This window comes from Procambarus clarkii, chromosome 44 (genome assembly GCF_040958095.1).
Source record: "Procambarus clarkii isolate CNS0578487 chromosome 44, FALCON_Pclarkii_2.0, whole genome shotgun sequence".
Taxonomy (NCBI): domain Eukaryota; kingdom Metazoa; phylum Arthropoda; class Malacostraca; order Decapoda; family Cambaridae; genus Procambarus; species Procambarus clarkii.
Genome location: NC_091193.1, coordinates 25,017,097 through 25,037,900, shown reverse-complemented (window position 1 = coordinate 25,037,900; position 20,804 = coordinate 25,017,097). Strand labels below are relative to the sequence as shown.

General features: G+C 50.8%; 2 protein-coding genes across 3 annotated transcripts in view; one reads left to right on the top strand and one right to left on the bottom strand.

Annotated features, from left to right (window-relative positions):
* The window catches only part of LOC123752144 (streptococcal hemagglutinin), a 297,057-nt gene extending 279,632 nt beyond the window's left edge, over nt 1-17,425 (bottom strand). For both annotated transcript variants that reach the window (XR_011222039.1, XM_069300850.1), the window contains exon 1: nt 16,522-17,425. Coding sequence is in view for 1 of the 2 variants with exons in the window: in XM_069300850.1 (XP_069156951.1) it covers nt 16,522-16,686 (165 nt within the window). In the remaining variant the exon portion in view is untranslated. The remainder of the gene's footprint in view (nt 1-16,521) is intronic.
* Nucleotides 17,426-18,855: 1,430 nt separating this feature from the next.
* On the top strand, nt 18,856-19,509 carry LOC138350185 (proteoglycan 4-like). The gene has a single exon (XM_069300526.1). It carries the CDS (start codon nt 18,856-18,858, stop codon nt 19,507-19,509), a length of 654 nt encoding a protein of 217 aa, XP_069156627.1.
* Nucleotides 19,510-20,804: the final 1,295 nt, after the last annotated feature.

Here is a 20,804-nt window from a genome sequence, read left to right as displayed (position 1 = left end):
CCCCTATGCTATTCAGACCCATAACTTTCAGACCCATTATGCCCTTCCTACCCCCCTAGATGCCCAGACCCCATTCGCCTACCAGGCACTCCCAGGCACCCCCCTAGCACCCCCCCACTCACCCCCACAGCCCCCACTTGCCCCCCAGACACCCCCCAGTTCCCCCCAGACCCCTGGTGAAAGGGGGAACTCTGACACCCGAGTTTCCAAGAAGAGTCTCAAGGTTTGGTACACCAATGCTGATGGGGTAGCCAATAAAGCAGAAGAGATAAAAGAAAGAGTTAGTGAGGCAGACCCAGACATAGTGGCAATAGTGGAAACTAAAATAAATGGTATGATCTCGGATGCAATCTTTCCAGAGGGGTACCAGGTGATAAGAAAAGAAAGGACACAGAGACAGGGAGGAGGAGTGGCACTACTAATAAAGCGGAAATGGAAGTTTGATGAGCTGGAAAATCCGGGTACCAATGAAAGCACAAGCTTCATACATGGAACTCTGACAGTGGATGGGAAGAAGATTGTAATCTTGATACTCTACAATCCCCCACCAAACAGTAGAAGGCTCAGGCAGGAGTACGAGGACAGCAACAAGACATGTATGGATGAACTGCAGAGGGCAGCAACTTTAGCGCATAGAATGAGAGCGAAGCTGCTGGTCATGGGGGACCTAAATCACGGAGAGATAGATTGGGAAACAAGGAATCCCCATGGCGGGGAAGAGACCTGGGGAGCGAAGCTGGTAGACGTTATTGACAGGAATTTCCTAACACAGCATGTGGAAGAAGATACTAGGGAAAGAGGAGGGGATACGCCCAGCCTATTAGATCTCATTATCACTCAGAATGTAGAAGACATCGAGCAGTTGGAACATGAAATACCACTAGGAGCTAGTGACCATTGTGTCCTAGTCTTTGACTACATGATGGAGTTTAAAATTGTGACCAAAGGACAAGAGGTCCGGGAAAGGAGACTTGATTACAGAAAAGGGGACTACAGAAGGATAAGGGACTACCTGGGAGAAGTGCAGTGGGAGGAAGAACTTAGAGGAAAAACAGTGCAAGGTATGATGAACCAAGTCATATTGAAATGCAAGGAGGCTGAAGATAGATTTATTCCAACAATAAAGGAAAAAAGCAGGAGGGAATATAATAACCCATGGTTTAATAGACAGTGTCAGGAAGCAAAGGTGAGAAGCAGGAGGGAGTGGAGGAAGTACAGAAGACAAAGGACAGAGGACAACAGGATTAGATGTAACAGAGCTAGGAATGATTACATTAACATAAGACGAGTGTCGGAAAGAAATTATGAGAATGATATTGCAGTCAAAGCGAAAAAGCAACCAAAATTACTACATAGCCATATAAGAAGGAAGATGTCGGTAAATGACCAAGTGACAAGACTGAGGAAAACAGAAGGGGCATATACAGAAAGCGACAAGGAAATCTGCGAGGTACTGAATGCAAAATTCCATGGAGTGTTCACAACCGAGCCTGAGCAGCTCCCTTTGTTAGAAGAGATTACCCAAGATGAAAGACTATCAGATATAGAGGTGACAGCAGAGGATGTAATGAAACAGTTGACAACACTGGATGCAAATAAAGCTGTTGGACCAGACAAAGTATCACCGTGGATACTTAAAGAGGCAGCGCAGGCTCTCAGCGTGCCTCTGGCAATGATCTTTAATGAGTCACTTATGTCGGGAGAATTGCCCAGTTGCTGGAAGGAGGCAAATGTCGTACCGATTTTCAAAAAAGGTGATAGGGAGGAGGCACTTAACTACAGACCCGTATCACTGACAAGCACCCCCTGCAAAATACTTGAAAGAATAATTAGGCTAAGACTTGTTGAACACCTGGAGAGCATTGGGTTTGTAAACAAGCACCAACATGGGTTCTGGACAGGGAAATCATGCCTAACAAACCTTTTAGAATTCTATGATAAAGTAACAAGGATAAGGCAGGACAGAGAAGGCTGGGCAGACTGCATATTTCTTGACTGCCAAAAGGCCTTTGATACGGTACCGCACATGAGACTGCTATACAAACTTGAGAGGCAGGCAGGAGTAAGCGGAAAGGCCCTAGTATGGGTGAAGAACTACCTAACAGGAAGGAGCCAGAGGGTAATGGTAAGGGGCGAAAAGTCGGACTGGCGAACAGTAACAAGTGGAGTACCTCAAGGATCGGTGCTGGGACCAATCCTCTTTCTAATTTACGTATATGATATATTTACAGGAGTGGAATCATACATGTCAATGTTTGCAGATGACGCAAAATTAATGAGAAGAGTTGTGACAGACGAGGATTGTAGGATCCTCCAAGAGGACTTAAACAGGCTGCAGAGATGGTCAGGGAAATGGCTACTGGAGTTTAACACCAGTAAATGTAAAGTTATGGAAATGGGATCAGGTGACAGGAGACCAAAGGGACAGTACACAATGAAGGGGAACAGCCTACCTGTAACGATTCGAGAAAGAGACCTGGGAGTGGATGTGACACCTAATCTAACTCCTGAGGCACATATAAATAGGATAACGACAGCAGCGTACTCTACACTGGCGAAAATTAGAACTTCATTCAGAAACCTAAATGAGGAAGCTTTTAGGGCACTTTACACTGCCTACGTGAGACCCGTCTTAGAGTATGCCGCGCCATCATGGAGCCCCCACCTGAAGAAACACATAAAGAAACTGGAGAAGGTTCAGAGGTTTGCGACGAGGCTTGTCCCAGAGTTACGAGGGATGGGATATGAAGAGCGGCTGAAGGAACTGAACCTAACGACACTAGAGAAAAGAAGGGAGAGAGGAGATATGATAGGGACATATAAAATACTCAGGGGAATTGATAAAGTGGAAATAGATGAAATGTTCACACGTAATAATAACAGAACGAGGGGACATGGGTGGAAACTGGAAACTCAGATGAGTCACAGAGATGTTAGGAAGTTTTCTTTTAGCGTGAGAGTAGTAGAAAAATGGAATGCACTTGGGGAACAGGTTGTGGAAGCAAATACTATTCATACTTTTAAAACTAGGTATGATAGGGAAATGGGACAGGAGTCATTGCTGTAAACAACCGATAGCTAGAAAGGCGGGATCCAAGAGTCAATGCTCGATCCTGCAAGCACATATAGGTGAGTATATAGGTGAGTACACACACACAGATACATAGAGAGAGATACCAGAGAACCAGGAACGAGTATGTTAGTGTGAGAAGAGCAGCTGAGAAAAGGTATGAAAATGATATAGCTAATAAAGCCAAGACCGAACCAAAGCTACTACACAGTCACATCAGGAGGAAGACAACAGTGAAGGAACAGGTGATGAAACTTAGGGTGGGCGAGGACAGGTACACAGAGAATGACAAAGAGGTGTGTGAAGAACTCATCAAAAGGTTCCAGGAGGTCTTTACAATAGAACAGGGAGAAGTCACGGCGCTAGGAGAGGTGGCAGCAAACCAGGTGACCTTGGAAAGGTTCGAAATTACAAGAGATGAGATCAAGAAGCACCTATTGGAGCTGGATGTGAGAAAAGCTGTTGGGCCGGATGGAATCTCACCATGGGTATTGAAAGAGTGTGCAGGAGCACTTAGCTTGCCACTCTCCATAGTGTATAGTAGGTCACTGGAAACGGGAGACCTACCAGAAATATGGAAGACTGCTAATGTAGTACCAATATACAAAAAGGGTGACAGACAAGAGGCACTGAACTACAGGCCAGTGTCCTTAACTTGTATACCATGCAAGGTGATGGAGAAGATTGTGAGAAAAAACCTAGTAACACATCTGGAGAGAAGAGACTTCGTGACAACCCATCAACATGGGTTCAGGGAGGGTAAATCTTGCCTTACAGGCTTGATAGAATTATATGATCAGGTGACAAAGATTAAGCAAGAAAGAGAAGGATGGGCGGACTGCATTTTTTTGGACTGTCGGAAAGCCTTTGACACAGTACCCCATAAAAGGTTGATGCATAAGCTGGAGAAACAGGTAGGAGTAACTGGTAGGGCGCTCCAGTGGATAAGGGAGTACCTAAGCAATAGGAAGCAGAGATTTATAGTGAGGGATGAGACCTCAGAATGGCGTGAAGTCACCAGTGGAGTCCCACAGGGCTCTGTGCTTGGATCTATCCTGTTTCTGATATACGTAAATGATCTCCCAGAGGGTATAGACTCATTCCTCTCAATGTTTGCTGACGACGCCAAAATTATGAGAAGGATTAAGACAGAGGAGGACAGCTTGAGGCTTCAAGAAGACCTGGACAAGCTGCAGGAATGGTCGAACAAATGGATGTTAGAGTTTAACCCAAGCAAATGTAATGTAATGAAGATAGGGGTAGGAAGCAGGAGACCAGATACAAGGTATCACTTGGGAGATGAAATACTTCAAGAGTCAGAGAGAGAGAAAGACCTGGGGGTTGATATCACGCCAGACCTGTCCACTGAAGCTCATATCAAGAGGATAACATCAGCGGCATATGCCAGGTTGGCTAACATAAGAACGGCCTTTAGAAACTTGTGTAAGGAATCTTTCAGATCATTATATACCACATATGTCAGCGTCTCCTGTTGTAGCGTCTTCTGTTGTAGCGTCTCCTGTTGTAGCGTCTCCTGTTGAGACGCAACAACGTTGACAACTGTTGTAACGTCTCCTGTTGTAGCGTCTTCTGTTGTAGCGTCTCCTGTTGAGACGCAACAACGTTGACAACTGTTGTAACGTCTCCTGTTGTAGCGTCTTCTGTTGTAGCGTCTCCTGTTGTAGCGTCTCCTGTTGTACCGTCTCCTGTTGTAGTATCTCCTGTTGTAGTGTCTTCTGTTGTAGCGTCTCCTGTTATAGAGTCTTCTGTTGTAGCGTCTCCTGTTGTAGCGTCTTCTGTTGTAGCGTCTCCTGTTGTAGCGTCTCCTGTTGTAGCATCTCCTGTTGTAGCATCTCCTGTTGTAGCATCTCCTGTTGTAGCATCTCCTGTTGTAGCATCTCCTGTTGTAGCGTCTTCTGTTGTAGCGTCTCCTGTTGTAGCATCTCCTGTTGTAGCATCTCCTGTTGTAGCATCTCCTGTTGTAGCGTCTTCTGTTGTAGCGTCTCCTGTTGTAGCGTCTCCTGTTGTACCGTCTCCTGTTGTAGCGTCTCCTGTTGTACCGTCTCCTCTTGTAGTATCTCCTGTTGTAGCGTCTCCTGTTGTAGCGTCTCCTGTTGTAGCGTCTCCTGTTGTACCGTCTCCTGTTGTAGTGTCTTCTGTTGTAGCGTCTCCTGTTGTAGTGTCTTCTGTTGTAGCGTCTCCTGTTGTAGCGTCTCCTGTTGTAGCGTCTCCTGTTGTAGCGTCTCCTGTTGTAGCGTCTCCTGTTGTACCGTCTCCTGTTGTAGTGTCTTCTGTTGTAGCGTCTCCTGTTGAGACGCAACAACGTTGACAACTGTTGTAACGTCTCCTGTTGTAGCGTCTTCTGTTGTAGCGTCTCCTGTTGTAGCGTCTCCTGTTGTACCGTCTCCTGTTGTAGTGTCTTCTGTTGTAGCGTCTCCTGTTGTAGCGTCTCCTGTTGTACCGTCTCCTGTTATAGAGTCTTCTGTTGTAGCGTCTCCTGTGGTAGCGTCTTCTGTTGTAGCGTCTCCTGTTGTAGCGTCTTCTGTTGTAGCGTCTCCTGTGGTAGCGTCTTCTGTTGTAGCGTCTCCTGTTGTAGCGTCTCCTGTTGTAGTATCTCCTGTTGTAGCGTCTCCTGTTGTAGCGTCTCCTGTTGTAGTATCTCCTGTTGTAGCGTCTCCTGTTGTAGTATCTCCTGTTGTAGCGTCTTCTGTTGTAGCGTCTCCTGTTGTACCGTCTCCTGTTGTAGTGTCTTCTGTTGTAGCGTCTCCTGTTGTAGCGTCTCCTGTTGTACCGTCTCCTGTTGTAGCGTCTTCTGTTGTAGCGTCTCCTGTTGTAGCGTCTTCTGTTGTAGCGTCTCCTGTGGTAGCGTCTTCTGTTGTAGCGTCTCCTGTTGTAGCGTCTCCTGTTGTAGTATCTCCTGTTGTAGCGTCTCCTGTTGTAGCGTCTCCTGTTGTAGTATCTCCTGTTGTAGCGTCTCCTGTTGTAGCGTCTTCTGTTGTAGCGTCTCCTGTTGTAGCGTCTCCTGTTATAGTCTTCTGTTGTAGCGTCTCCTGTTGTAGTGTCTCCTGTTGTAGCATCTCCTGTTATAGTCTTCTGTTGTAGCGTCTCCTGTTGTAGCGTCTTCTGTTGTAGCGTCTCCTGTTGTAGCGTCTCCTGTTGTAGCATCTTCTGTTGTAGCATCTTCTGTTGTAGCATCTTCTGTTGTTGCGTCTCCTGTTGTAGCATCTTCTGTTGTAGCATCTTCTGTTGTAGCATCTTCTGTTGTAGCATCTTCTGTTGTAGCATCTTCTGTTGTAGCATCTTCTGTTGTTGCGTCTCCTGTTGTAGCGTCTCCTGTTGTAGCGTCTCCTGTTGTAGCGTCTCCTGTTGTAGCATCTTCTGTTGTAGCATCTTCTGTTGTAGCGTCTCCTGTTGTAGCGTCTCCTGTTGTAGCATCTTCTGTTGTAGCATCTTCTGTTGTAGCATCTTCTGTTGTTGCGTCTCCTGTTGTAGCATCTTCTGTTGTAGCATCTTCTGTTGTAGCATCTTCTGTTGTAGCATCTTCTGTTGTAGCATCTTCTGTTGTTGCGTCTCCTGTTGTAGCGTCTCCTGTTGTAGCATCTTCTGTTGTAGCATCTTCTGTTGTAGCATCTTCTGTTGTAGCATCTTCTGTTGTTGCGTCTCCTGTTGTAGCGTCTCCTGTTGTACCGTCTCCTGTTGTAGCATCTTCTGTTGTAGCATCTTCTGTTGTAGCATCTTCTGTTGTAGCATCTTCTGTTGTTGCGTCTCCTGTTGTAGCGTCTCCTGTTGTAGCATCTTCTGTTGTAGCATCTTCTGTTGTAGCATCTTCTGTTGTAGCATCTTCTGTTGTAGCATCTTCTGTTGTAGCGTCTCCTGTTGTAGCGTCTCCTGCTATAGTATTCTGTTGTAGCGTCTCCTGTTGTAGCGTCTCCTGTTGTAGCGTCTCCAGTTGTAGCGTCTCCTGTTGTAGCGTCTCCTGTTGTAGCGTCTCCTGTTGTAGCGTCTCCTGTTGTAGCGTCTCCTGTTGTAGCATCTTCTGTTGTAGCATCTTCTGTTGTAGCATCTTCTGTTGTAGCGTCTCCTGTTGTAGCATCTTCTGTTGTAGCGTCTCCTGTTGTAGCGTCTCCTGTTGTAGCGTCTCCTGTTGTAGCATCTTCTGTTGTAGCGTCTCCTGTTGTAGCATCTCCTGTTGTAGCATCTTCTGTTGTAGCGTCTCCTGTTGTAGCGTCTCCTGTTGTAGCGTCTCCTGTTGTAGCGTCTCCTGTTGTAGCGTCTCCTGTTGTAGCGTCTCCTGTTATAGTATTCTGTTGTAGCGTCTCCTGTTGTAGCGTCTCCTGTTGTAGCGTCTCCTGTTGTAGTGTCTCCTGTTGTAGCGTCTCCTGTTGTAGCGTCTCCTGTTGTAGCGTCTCCTGTTGTAGCGTCTCCTGTTGTAGCGTCTCCTGTTATAGCGTCTCCAGTTGTAGCGTCTCCTGTTGTAGCGTCTCCTGTTGTAGCGTCTCCTGTTGTAGCATCTCCTGTTGTAGCGTCTCCTGTTGTAGCGTCTCCTGTTGTAGCGTCTCCTGTTATAGTATTCTGTTGTAGCGTCTCCTGTTGTAGCGTCTCCAGTTGTAGCGTCTCCTGTTGTAGCATCTTCTGTTGTAGCGTCTCCTGTTGTAGTGTCTCCTGTTGTAGTGTCTCCTGTTGTAGCGTCTCCTGTTGTAGCATCTCCTGTTGTAGCATCTTCTGTTGTAGAATCTCCTGTTGTAGCATCTCCTGTTGTAGCATCTTCTGTTGTAGCATCTCCTGTTGTAGCATCTCCTGTTGTAGCGTCTCCTGTTGTAGCATCTCCTGTTGTAGCATCTCCTGTTGCAGCATCTTCTGTTGTAGCATCTCCTGTTGTAGCATCTCCTGTTGTAGCATCTTCTGTTGTAGCGTCTCCTGTTGTAGCGTCTCCTGTTGTAGAATCTTCTGTTGTAGTGTCTCCTGTTGAAGCGTCTCCTGTTGAAGTGTCTCCTGTTGTAGCGTCTTCTGTTGTAGTGTCTCCTGTTGAAGCGTCTCCTGTTGAAGCGTCTCCTGTTGTAGCGTCTCCTGTTGTAGCGTCTCCTGTTGAAGCGTCTCCTGTTGAAGCGTCTCCTGTTGTAGCGTCTCCTGTTGTAGCGTCTCCTGTTGTAGCGTTTCCTGTTGTAGCATCTCCTGTTGTAGCATCCCCTGTTGTAGCATCTTCTGTTGTAGCATCTCCTGTTGTAGCATCTTCTGTTGTAGCGTCTCCTGTTGTAGCGTCTCCTGTTGTAGCGTCTCCTGTTGTAGCGTCTCCTGTTGACTGGAGACATGACATGACTACCACTGACATGACTACCACTGACATGACTACCACTGACATGACAACAGAGGTCGGCAACATTGTGGCCCCAGGAGCCAATCCCGGGAGCTCCAGTGCCAACACTTTAACTGGCCTGCCCTCCAGGCACTGTTTACTGAGTGCCTCCCCCCCCCCCACCTGTACACACCTCACCCACTGAGTAAACTCAGTGTGAGTTTACTCAGCGGTGTGAGTCTCGTTGATCGCCAGTGATGCCGAGCTGAGATTAACAGTTATGTTCCAGGAGAGTGCCAACAGGGCGGCACTCCCACTACCCTCAGCTCCAGGGTATAAACACTGTTAACGTCGTGGCTGAGTGCCAAGTTCACATCTTACACCGTCACTCTTGCTCGTGGAGTGCCATGGACACCTGTGTGTGTGTGGTGGAGTGCCAGGGACACCTGTGTGTCGTGGAGTGCCAGGGACACCTGTGTGTGTGGTGGAGTGCCAGGGACACCTGTGTGTTGTGGGGTGCCAGAAACACCTGTGTGTGTGTCGTGGAGTGCCAGGGACACCTGTGTGTCGTGGGGTGTCAGGGACACCTGTGTGTCGTGGGGTGCCAGGGACACCTGTGTGTGTGTGGTGGAGTGCCAGGGACACCTGTGTGTCGTGGAGTGCCAGGGACACCTGTGTGTGTGGTGGAGTGCCAGGGATACCTGTGTGTCGTGGGGTGCCAGGGACACCTGTGTGTGTCGTGGGGTGCCAGGGACACCTGTGTGTCGTGGGGTGCCAGGGACACCTGTGTGTCGTGGAGTGCCAGGGACACCTGTGTGTGTGTCGTGGAGTGCCAGGAACACCTGTGTGTGTTGTGGAGTGCCAGGGGACACCTGTGTGTGTGTCGTGGAGTGCCAGGAACACTTGTGTGTGTGTCGTGGAGTGCCAGGAACACCTGTGTGTGAGTCGTGGAGTGCCAGGAACACCTGTGTGTGTGTCATGAAGTGCCAGGAACACCTGTGTGTGTCGTGGAGTGCCAGGAACACCTGTGTGTGTGTCGTGGAGTGCCAGGAACACCTGTGTGTGTCGTGGAGTGCCAGGAACACCTGTGTGTATGTCGTGGAGTGCCAGGAACACCTGTGTGTGTCGTGGAGTGCCAGGAACACCTGTGTGTGAGTCGTGGAGTGCCAGGAACACCTGTGTGTGAGTCGTGGAGTGCCAGGAACACCTGTGTGTGAGTCGTGGAGTGCCAGGAACACCTGTGTGTGTCGTGGGGTGCCAGGGGACACCTGTGTGTTGTGGAGTGCCAGGAACACCTGTGTGTGAGTCGTGGAGTGTCAGGAACACCTGTGTGTGTGTCGTGGAGTGCCAGGAACACCTGTGTGTGTCGTGGAGTGCCAGGAACACCTGTGTGTGTGTCGTGGAGTGCCAGGAACACCTGTGTGTGTCGTGGAGTGCCAGGAACACCTGTGTGTGTCGTGGAGTGCCAGAAATACAGCTCCCCAGAGTGAGGCACAGACCCAGGGTGAGACACAGACCAAGGGTGAGGCACAGACCCAGGGTGAGGCACAGACCCAGGGTGAGGCACAGACCCAGGGTGAGACACAGACCAAGGGTGAGGCACAGACCCAGGGTGAGACACAGACCCAGGGTGAGGCACAGACCCAGGGTGAGGCACAGACCCAGGGTGAGGCACAGACCCAGGGTGAGGCACAGACCCAGGGTGAGGCACAGACCCAGGGTGAGGCACAGACCCAGGGTGAGGCACAGACCCAGGGTGAGACACAGACCAAGGGTGAGGCACAGACCCAGGGTGAGACACAGACCCAGGGTGAGGCACAGACCCAGGGTGAGGCACAGACCCAGGGTGAGGCACAGACCCAGGGTGAGACACAGACCAAGGGTGAGGCACAGACCCAGGGTGAGACACAGACCCAGGGTGAGGCACAGACCCAGGGTGAGGCACAGACCCAGGGTGAGGCACAGACCCAGGGTGAGACACAGACCAAGGGTGAGGCACAGACCCAGGGTGAGGCACAGACCCAGGGTGAGGCACAGACCCAGGATGAGACACAGACCCAGGGTGAGGCACAGACCCAGGGTGAGGCACAGACCCAGGGTGAGGCACAGACCCAGGGTGAGGCACAGACCCAGAGTGAGGCACAGACCCAGGGTGAGGCACAGACCCAGAGTGAGGCACAGACCCAGGGTGAGGCACAGACCCAGGGTGAGGCACAGACCCAGGGTGAGGCACAGACCCAGAGTGAGGCACAGACCCAGGGTGAGGCACAGACCCAGGGTGAGGCACAGACACTGTGCCACCCACTAACTAAAGTGTCCAACTAAACACATGATACTGGACACCTGCCAGATTTATGGGGAAAAAAATAGTGCCAATAATGAGAGAAGGGGAGAGAGGAGGCACTAAGGTGGAGCCGAGGGCCAAGTGACGGAGAAAGTTGTCAAGTATACAATAGGTAAACACCTTTAATGGACAAAAGATGTAAGAGAAGCGCACCATGGCTCCAGATGGCGAAGGTCGCGCCTGACTAATGTCATATTTGGGGTGACAGTCTTGTCAAATAAGACAGGAAAAGGATAGCTGGTGTGTGCATAAGTTGTCAAAATGTTGTTGATGCTGTTGGTGCCCGGGAGGTGGAGGTGTTGACACTGGAGAAGCTGGCGGGGATAACTTAGCAGGCACTGTGTTGTGGGGCTGTGTGAGTAACACCAGTCACAGTCACAGTCACAGTCACAGTCACAGTCAGTGAGAGGGGAGTGTGCCAGGTGGCGGGAAGTAAGGAGCGGAGTACCGTGAGCCTGGGTCCTGGACCCCGGCTGGTCCAGGTCTGGGACACACCTCCCCGTGGGGAGGACCTCCTACATCACCTCAGTGCTGCACACGTCACAAAGCTGATGACAAAGGTAAAAACCGAGGATTCCAGGATTGAGCAAACAAATGGTTGTTAGTATTCAATCCAAGTCAGTGTAAGGTAATGAATATGGGAAAGTGATAGGAGAGAGCAGGAGGTATGTACACTATGAGGGCACCCGCAGGAGTCGGAACGAGGGAAGAGGATATGGTAGAAGATATAATTCCATTGCTATCACCAGAGGCACACACCGAGAGAGGGTAACATGGGCAGCATATGTAAGGGTGGCACACATTAACACTGTGGTATAGAGGCCTGAAGCAGGACCTTAGAGGTATACTGGAATATACAACACCTTCCTCAAGACCTTGTGAGGCATGAAGGCCACCTTGAAGGTGTACAAGGGTGTGCAACAAGATCAGCGCCACAGCTAAGACGGCTCAAGTTATGAGGATAACTTAAAAGAACAAAAACCTCACAATCTTCTAAAAGAAACAGAAGGGGACATGATCACAACATTAAATATACTGATGGTAATTATCAAGGTAGACAAGGACAACCTCTTTAACATGAGAGGCAGTATGAAGAGAGGACATAAGTGGACGCTGTAAACACACATGAGGCGCAGGAGTGTAGGGAAGTAGTGGTAACCTGTAGGTCACAGAGTAGCAACACTGAGAGGAGAAGTTATGGGAGCCACCTCCACCCACAACTTTATGGCCACATTCAATAACGAATTCCAATGTCAAAATACCTAAATACTAACACCATGGGCACAACACAGTAAGTAGGCGGGGCATACCCAGGTAGACCCTTCTTCTCCGCAGTCTCTGATACGGCAGTACTTATAGGTAAGTACAGTGCCCCCGGGTGAGGCACAGTGCCCCCCGGGTGAGGCACAGTGCCTCCGGGTGAGGCACAGTGCCCCCGGGTGAGGCACAGTGCCCTCGGGTGAGGCACAGTGCCCTCGGGTGAGGCACAGTGCCCCCCGGGTGAGGCACAGTGCCCTCGGGTGAGGCACAGTGCCCCCGGGTGAGGCATAGTGCCCCCGGGTGAGGCACAGTGTCCTCGGGTGAGGCACAGTGCCCCCGGGTGAGGCACAGTGCCCCTGGGTGAGGTACAGTGCCCCCGGGTGAGGCACAGTGCCCTCGGGTGAGGCACAGTGCCCCCGGGTGAGGCACAGTGCCCCCGGGTGGACTTGTAAAACACTTACATCAGCTAACTTTCTCACCAAACACAGGCACGGGGTCCACCTTGCTTGACAAACTTTTCCTGTTGTATAAATAAAGAGTCGGCAACATTTGATGGTGTGTGGCGGCCGTGACGCCGCCGACCCAGGCAGCAGGAGCGGGCTGGGAGGCCGCAACTAACGCTCAAGTGTGAGTGAGTGACTACTGCTCACAAAGGTAACTAAAGGTCGCGTTGAGAGGGGAGATACTGACGTCTTGTACTCACCTAGCTGTGCCTGCGGGGGTTGAGCTCTGGCTCTTTGGTCTCGCCTCTCATCTGTCAGTTAATTGGTGTGCAGGTTCCTGAGCCTATTGAGCTCTATAAAATCTGCAGTTGAAACTGTGTATGGAGTCAGCCTCCGCCACATCACTGCTTAATGTATTCCTTTTGTTAACTACTCTGACACTGACAAAATTCGTTCTAATGTCTCTGTGGCTCATTTGGGTACTAAGTTTCCACCTGTGTCCTCTTGTACTTGTTCCACCTATGCTAAATCATATGTCTTTGTCCACCCTGTTAATTCCTCTAAGAATATGGTAGGTGGTGATCATGTCTCCCCTAACTCTTCTGTCTTCCAGGGACGTGACTTTTAGTTCCCGTAGCCTTTCCTCGTAACTCTTACCGCTCAGTTCCGGGACGAGCCTGGTGGCATATCTCTGAATCTTCTCTAACTTTGTCTTGTGTTTAACTAGGTATGGACTCCAGGCTGGAGCTGCATACTCCAGGATTGGTCTTACATAAGTGGTATACAGGGTCCTGAACGATTCCTTACACAAGTTTCTAAAGGTAGTTCTTATATTGGCCAGTCTAGCATATGCTGCTCATGATATCCTTTTGATGTGGGCCTCTGGGGACAGGTTCGGTGTGATATCAACCCCCAAATCTTTCTCTCTATTTGACTCTTGCAGGATATCACTTTCCAGATGGTACCTTGGGTTCAGCCTCCTGCTCCCTTCGTCTAATTTCATTACTTTACACTTTCCCGACTTGAACTTTAGTAGAAATTTTCTGGACCATTCCTCACACCAGTTGTGTGGTGTTCCAAAGGAAGTGATGCTAGGGGCCATCCTGTTCTTGTAAATGATAACGACATGACAGGAAACTAGCTCGTTTCAATCAATGTTTGTTGTTGATGCAAACTAATGAGACGAATCATCACAGGCGGAGACTACATTACTCGGCAAATGCGAAATCACTCGAAAGTCATCGGTAAAAATGGTCCTGGACCTTAACCCAGTGAGAAGACCCGTACCACAGTGTAGGGTCAAGAGCAGACACTGTAGCAGACACTGGAGCAGACACTGGAGCAGACACTGGAGCAGACACTGAAGCAGACACTGGAGCAGACACTGAAGCAGACACTGGAGCAGACACTGGAGCAGACACTAGCAGACACTGGAGCAGACACTGGAGCAGACACTGGAGCAGACACTAGCAGACACTGGAGCAGACACTGGAGCAGACACTGGAGCAGACACTGGAGCAGACACTGGAGCAGACACTAGAGCAGACATAAATGGTTGGACACACTTCCTTTCGCTTAATGCCACTGTTCATCAAGCGTGAAACAGGTGCCCAGGAGCTGGAGAACAATTGTTGTGTTACATGCTGGGGCAGGTCAGTGTTCCTCCCATAGGGAGCCTTGATACATACCTTAAGCATCGAGGTGTATGTATATTCACAGGCTTCCTGTCTCGGACAACAGAAATTATTAGCCGAATAATGTCAGCGACATACACCAAACTGACCAACGTGCGTGTGGCCTTCAGAATCAAAACAAAAGTGTTCCGATTCCTATTTACATATCTGTAAGGGAAAATGTCTGTTTGTCCAAAGTATGCATGATAGACCTGAGGACTTGGCCAAGACTTTTGCTCGTAAAGTAGGAATTGATTACCAACTTGGACTGCCTCTGAGCAGCCTGAGGGCAGCAATATTCCGGGAACATCAACTAAATTTCGGAGACTTGAGGCAAAGTGAAATTCACACCAGTTACTCCATCTATCATCATTCTATTAAGCACGTCTATGGGTCATTCAATAATGTTAGCAGACTTCTAGATGTTACCACTGCTAGGCTTAGGCTCGACTACAAGTACCTCTGGGAGTTTGTAACATCTGCTGATGTAGATTTGACTAAATGTAAACTCTGTCAGCAGAACTATTCGCATACTTTGCGTCATTATATAATGGAATGTGAAAAAATCGCGGAATTTAGAGATAACACCATCAATAGTGTCCAAGAAATGTGTAAGTACTTCATTCATAATGATGTACTGCCAGGAATCTTAGCGAAGTATCCAAAATTTGCTTACTGTAGGTAATGCTGCACATGACTGTAAAGCTACCGCCCAGTTGGGTGGGTGTGTAGCACATGACTGTAAAGCTGCCGCCCAGTTGGGTGGGTGTGGAGCACATGACTGTAAAGCTGCCGCCCAGTTGGGTGGGTGTGCAGCAAGACTAGTACCTGTGTGTGACTCACCATAGATGTAAAGTGCCTTGTATAGTGACTGTTGTGAGCCTCTTGTTGAATCACTTGTAATACAAAATATTATTGATGTGTGTATTTGTGTAGGTGATTAAATATGTATGTGTATGTATATGTGTAAATATATATATATATATATATATATATATATATATATATATATATATATATATATATATATATATATATATATATATATATTGATGTGTGTATTTGTGTAGGTGATTAAATATGTATGTGTATGTATATGTGTAAATATATATATATATATATATATATATATATATATATATATATATATATATATATATATATATATATATAATGTTCATGTATGTATGAGTATGTGTACATGTATATATAACATTAATAATTGTGTAACTAGCGTCAAAAGATTGTTATTTGCTTAGCTAAACGAACTAGAGGGTTCAGTTCCTGAACCATTATGTGCCTCTGTAACCCTTTACACCACCGCCCACGGGATGGGTATGGGGTGCATAATAAAGAAAGAAACTGAATTGTCCAAAGCAGACAGTCGGACGCTTGTGGCTAGCCTCGTGAAACTTTGTGGGGTGAATGGTCTGGGTTACGGACGGTGCATAGGGCTGTCAAGGTCCAGCCCCATGTCCCGCCTTTGCAGTAAATGACAAACTCAACTAATTTCTAATCTCACTACACAAATTCATCCTCATTAAGATTCGTCAAGCATATTAAATGTTAGGATGGTGGGTGATGAATGTTATACTGGGAGGAAGGGAAGAGAGGGGGATACGAAAATAGAGTTGAGAGAAGGGAAAGATAAAGAGGGGGGGGGAGAAAGACCCGGACCCAGCCGGTTACCCCTCCTAGTACAATATGTGACTTGCTCTTAAGTATGTCGCTCCGGCATGGAACCCTCCCCTAAAAAAGTACAAGACAAAACTAGAACAACTCCAGAGATATGAAAGAAGGCTCGTTGCTAAGGCTGAGCGTGAGAGCTCACCACGCAGGAGAATAGAGGGACATGGTAGGGATATATATACGATTCTGTCGGAAATTACAAAGTATCTTGAGGTTATCTTAATTAAGCAGACCAAAATGTTTTTGAAACTAGAAACAGCAGAACGAGGAGGTGGTTCACATGGTCTGTGTATCATGTGTTCTGTTGACATATGGTTCACAGACATGTCATAAGAACTTATTGAGTGTTAGAGCTATCAATAAGAGAAATGGGTTGGACGAAGTTGTTGACAATAACTCAATACTCATATTTATATGTAAATTATGAGTATTGAGTCATTGCATTGAACTAGAATGTTTGGAAGGCGGTGCTAGGAGCTAATGTTAGACCTTGCTAACATATCAAGGTGAGTAAGGTACTCTGGAAAGAAACGCAGTACCTCAGAGGTGAGACGCAGTACCCCAGAGGTGAGACGCAGTACCCCAGAGGCGTGAGACACAATGCCCTAGTGTGAGACATGGTACCCCAAGGTGACACATAATATCCCCAAGTGAGAAACAGGGCTTCAGTGACAGACACAGTGCCCATGAGTGAGGAACAGAGCCACAGGGATAGGCACAGTGCCATCTAGGAGGCAGCAGGTACTTACAATCTTGTGGTTGAGCTGCGACAGTTCCCTCTCGGCGGCCTTGCGTCGGTTGGCCTCCTGCTGCTGGCGCTTGTACTGGTTGTACTTGTAGACGAGGTACATGCCGGGAAGTGCCAGTGCCACCAGCGGCCGCATGAGGGCACTCTGGGCCAAGGGACGTGGCATGTTGAACACTCCGTGGTGGCCCGGCGGCGACGACGGCGGCGACGAGGGCGGACTCGAGTCCAAAGACACGTAAGACGGCGACCCGGAGATCGAGGCCAGGGACGAGTGTGACCGCGGCAGGAGCCTAGTCCAGGAGGTGGCGTGGCCCGAAGGCGAGTCCAAGATCGAATCCCGCCAGAGGTTCTCCTCCAGGGAGGAGTCCGGGAGTGACACACTTCGCGGAAAGCGCTCCGTGATGGAGTCCGGGGCACTAGCACTCCACGACACGCAGATTGACGGCGACTGGGGAATAGAGGCACTCCGAGGGCGCTTGTCCGGGGATGATTCCGCTGGACTCAGTTTACGGGGGTTAGCGGTGAAGGGCGAGGCAGTTAGAGGCGAAGGGAGAGGCCCTGGAGAGTCACCCGAAGAGGCAGATGTCTCACTCGACCACGCGGGTGCTGGCTGCCTCGAACTCCTGACGGAGGAAGATCCTGCCTCAGGTGTCGACGAAGTAAACGAATAGGAAGTGGGGACGAGCTGATAGGACTTGGAGAGCGGCAAGAGAGAAGACGGGAAGGAGGAAAGAAAAGAGAGAGGAGAAGAAGAGAAAGAAGGAGAGAAAGGAGAGGAAGAGGAGGAGGGTGAGCGAGTGTGAGGCAGCGTGGCGGAGGGTGTTTGGTGCGGGCTGCCTTGCGAGCTGAGCACCACACACTGACTCACTGACGACGGCCCCTCCGCACACACGCTGGTCGATACTACACCCACCCCGCCAACACCCAACACCGCAAACGTTTACACGGTGTACTAACACCTCCTCCTCCACCGTGTGGGTGTACAGTGTACCCACCCGCTGCCTCTCGCAGCCTCCTACCCCGCACCTCGCCCACCCTCACAATGTAAATAATAACATTCAAAATAATTGTTAACCCCGAAGTTCCCATCTTCTTCCGGTTTTGGTTTGCCCATTTTCTACGAGTGTCAGTGCTCGTTTTCTTTATCAGGTGGTGAGAATTAATGTTATAAACAGAAGCAATGGATGGCGGCTGACACCACCTTCCGTCTCTTGGCTGACACCACCTTCCGTCTCTTGGCTGACACCACCCCGCGTCTCTTGGTGACACCACCCCGTGTCTCTTGGTGACACCACCCCGCGTCTCTTGGTGACACCACCCCGTGTCTCTTGGTGACACCACCCCGTGTCTCTTGGTGACACCACCCCGCGTCTCTTGGTGACACCACCCCGTGTCTCTGGGTGACACCTCCCCGTGTCTCTGGGTGACACCACCCCGCGTCTCTGGGTGACACCACCCCGCGTCTCTTGGTGACACCACCCCGCGTCTCTTGGTGACACCACCCCGCGTCTCTGGGTGACACCACCCCGCGTCTCTGGGTGACACCTCCCCGCGTCTCTGGGTGACACCACCCCGTGTCTCTGGGTGACACCTCCCCGTGTCTCTGGGTGACACCACCCCGCGTCTCTGGGTGACACCACCCCGCGTCTCTTGGTGACACCACCCCGCGTCTCTTGGTGACACCACCCCGCGTCTCTTGGTGACACCACCCCGTGTCTCTGGGTGACACCACCCCGCGTCTCTTGGTGACACCACCACGCGTCTCTGGGTGACACCACCCCGCGTCTCTGGGTGACACCTCCCCGCGTCTCTTGGCTCACACCACCCCGTGTCTCTTGATGACACCACCTTGCGTCTCTTGGCTGACACCACCCCGCGTCTTTTGGCTGACACCACCCCGCGTCTCTTGGCTGACACCACACCGCGTCTTTTGGCTGACATCACCCCGCGTCTCTTGGCTGACACCAACCCGTGTCTCCTGGTGACACCACCCCGTGTCTCTTGGCTGACACCACCCTGTGTCTCTTGGCTGACACCACCTTGCGTCTCTTGGCTGACACCACCCCGTGTCTCTTGGCTGACTCCACCCTGTGTCTCTTGGCTGACACCACCCCGTGTCTCTTGGCTGACTCCACCCTGTGTCTCTTGGCTGACACCACCCCGTGTCTCTTGGCTGACACCACCCCGTGTCTTTTGGTGACACCATACCGTGTCTCTTGGCTGACACCACCCCGCGTCTCTTGGCTGACACCACCCCGTGTCTCTTGGTGTTACCACACCGTGTCTCTTGGCTGACACCACCCCGTGTCTCTTGGCTGACACCAACCCGTGTCTCATGGCTGACACCACCCTGTGTCTCTTGGCTGACTCCACCCCGTGTCTCATGGCTGACACCACCCCGTGTCTCTTGGCTGACACCAACCCGTGTCTCATGGCTGACACCAACCCGTGTCTCATGGCTGACACCACCCTGTGTCTCTTGGCTGACACCACCCAGTGTCTCTTGGCTGACACCACCCCGTGTCTCTTGGCTGACACCACCCCGTGTCTCTTGGCTGACACCAACCCGTGTCTCATGGCTGACACCACCCTGTGTCTCTTGGCTGACTCCACCCCGTGTCTCTTGGCTGACACCACCCCGTGTCTCTTGGCTGACACCACCCCGTGTCTCATGGCTGACACCACCCTGTGTCTCTTCGCTGACACCACCCCGTGTCTCTTGGCTGACACCACCCCGTGTCTCTTGGCTGACACCAACCCGTGTCTCATGGCTGACACCACCCTGTGTCTCTTGGCTGACTCCACCCCGTGTCTCATGGCTGACACCACCCCGTGTCTCTTGGCTGACACCACCCTGTATCTCTTGGCTGACACCAACCCACGTCTCTTAGCTGACACCACCCCGTGTCTCCTGGTGACACCAACCCGTGTTTCTTGTCTGACACCACCCTGTGTCTCTTGGCTGACACCACCCCGTGTCTTTTGGTGACACCACAACGTGTCTCTTGGCTGACACCACCCCGCGTCTCTTGGCTGACACCACCCCGTGTCTTTTGGTGACACCACCCCGTGTCTCTTGCCTGACACCACCCCGTGTCTCTTGGTGACACCACCCTGTGTCTCTTGCCTGACACCACCCCGTGTCTCTTGGTGACACCACCCCGTGTCTCTTGCCTGACACCACCCCGTGTCTTTTGGTGACACCACCCCGTGTCTCTTGCCTGACACCACCCCGTGTCTCTTGGTGACACCACCCCGTGTCTCTTGCCTGACACCACCCCGTGTCTCTTGGTGACACCACCCAGTGTCTTTTGGATGACACCACCCCGTGTCTCTTGCCTGACACCACCCCGTGTCTCTTGCCTGACACCACCCCGTGTCTCTTGGTGACACCACCCCGTGTCTCTTTGTGACACCACCCAGTGTCTTTTGGATGACACCACCCCGCGTCTCTGGGTGACACCACCCTGTGTCTCTTGCCTGACACCACCCCGTGTCTCTTGGTGACACCACCCAGTGTCTCTTGCCTGACACCACCCCGTGTCTCTTGGTGACACCACCCAGTGTCTTTTGGATGACACCACCCCGTGTCTCTTGGTGACACCACCCCGTGTCTCTTGGTGACACCACCCAGTGTCTTTTGGATGACACCACCCCGCGTCTCTTGGTGACACCACCCCGTGTCTCTTGGTGACACCACCCCGTGTCTCTGGGTGACACCACCCCGTGTCTCTTGGTGACACCACCCCGTGTCTCTGGGTGACACCACCCCGTGTCTCTTGGTGACACCACCCCGTGTCTCTGGGTGACACCACCCCGTGTCTCTTGGTGACACCACCCCGTGTCTCTTGATGACACCACCTTGCGTCTCTTGGCTGACACCACCCCGCGTCTTTTGGCTGACACCACCCCGCGTCTCTTGGCTGACACCACCCCGCGTCTTTTGGCTGACACCAACCCGTGTCTCATGGCTGACACCACCCTGTGTCTCTTGGCTGACTCCACCCCGTGTCTCTTGGCTGACACCACCCCGTGTCTCTTGGCTGACACCAACCCGTGTCTCCTGGTGACACCACCCCGTGTCTCTTGGCTGACACCACCCTGTGTCTCTTGGCTGACACCACCTTGCGTCTCTTGGCTGACACCACCCCGTGTCTCTTGGCTGACTCCACCCTGTGTCTCTTGGCTGACTCCACCCCGTGTCTCTTTGTGACACCACCCAGTGTCTCTTGGCTGACACCACCCTGTGTCTCTTGGCTGACACCACCCCGTGTCTCTTGGCTG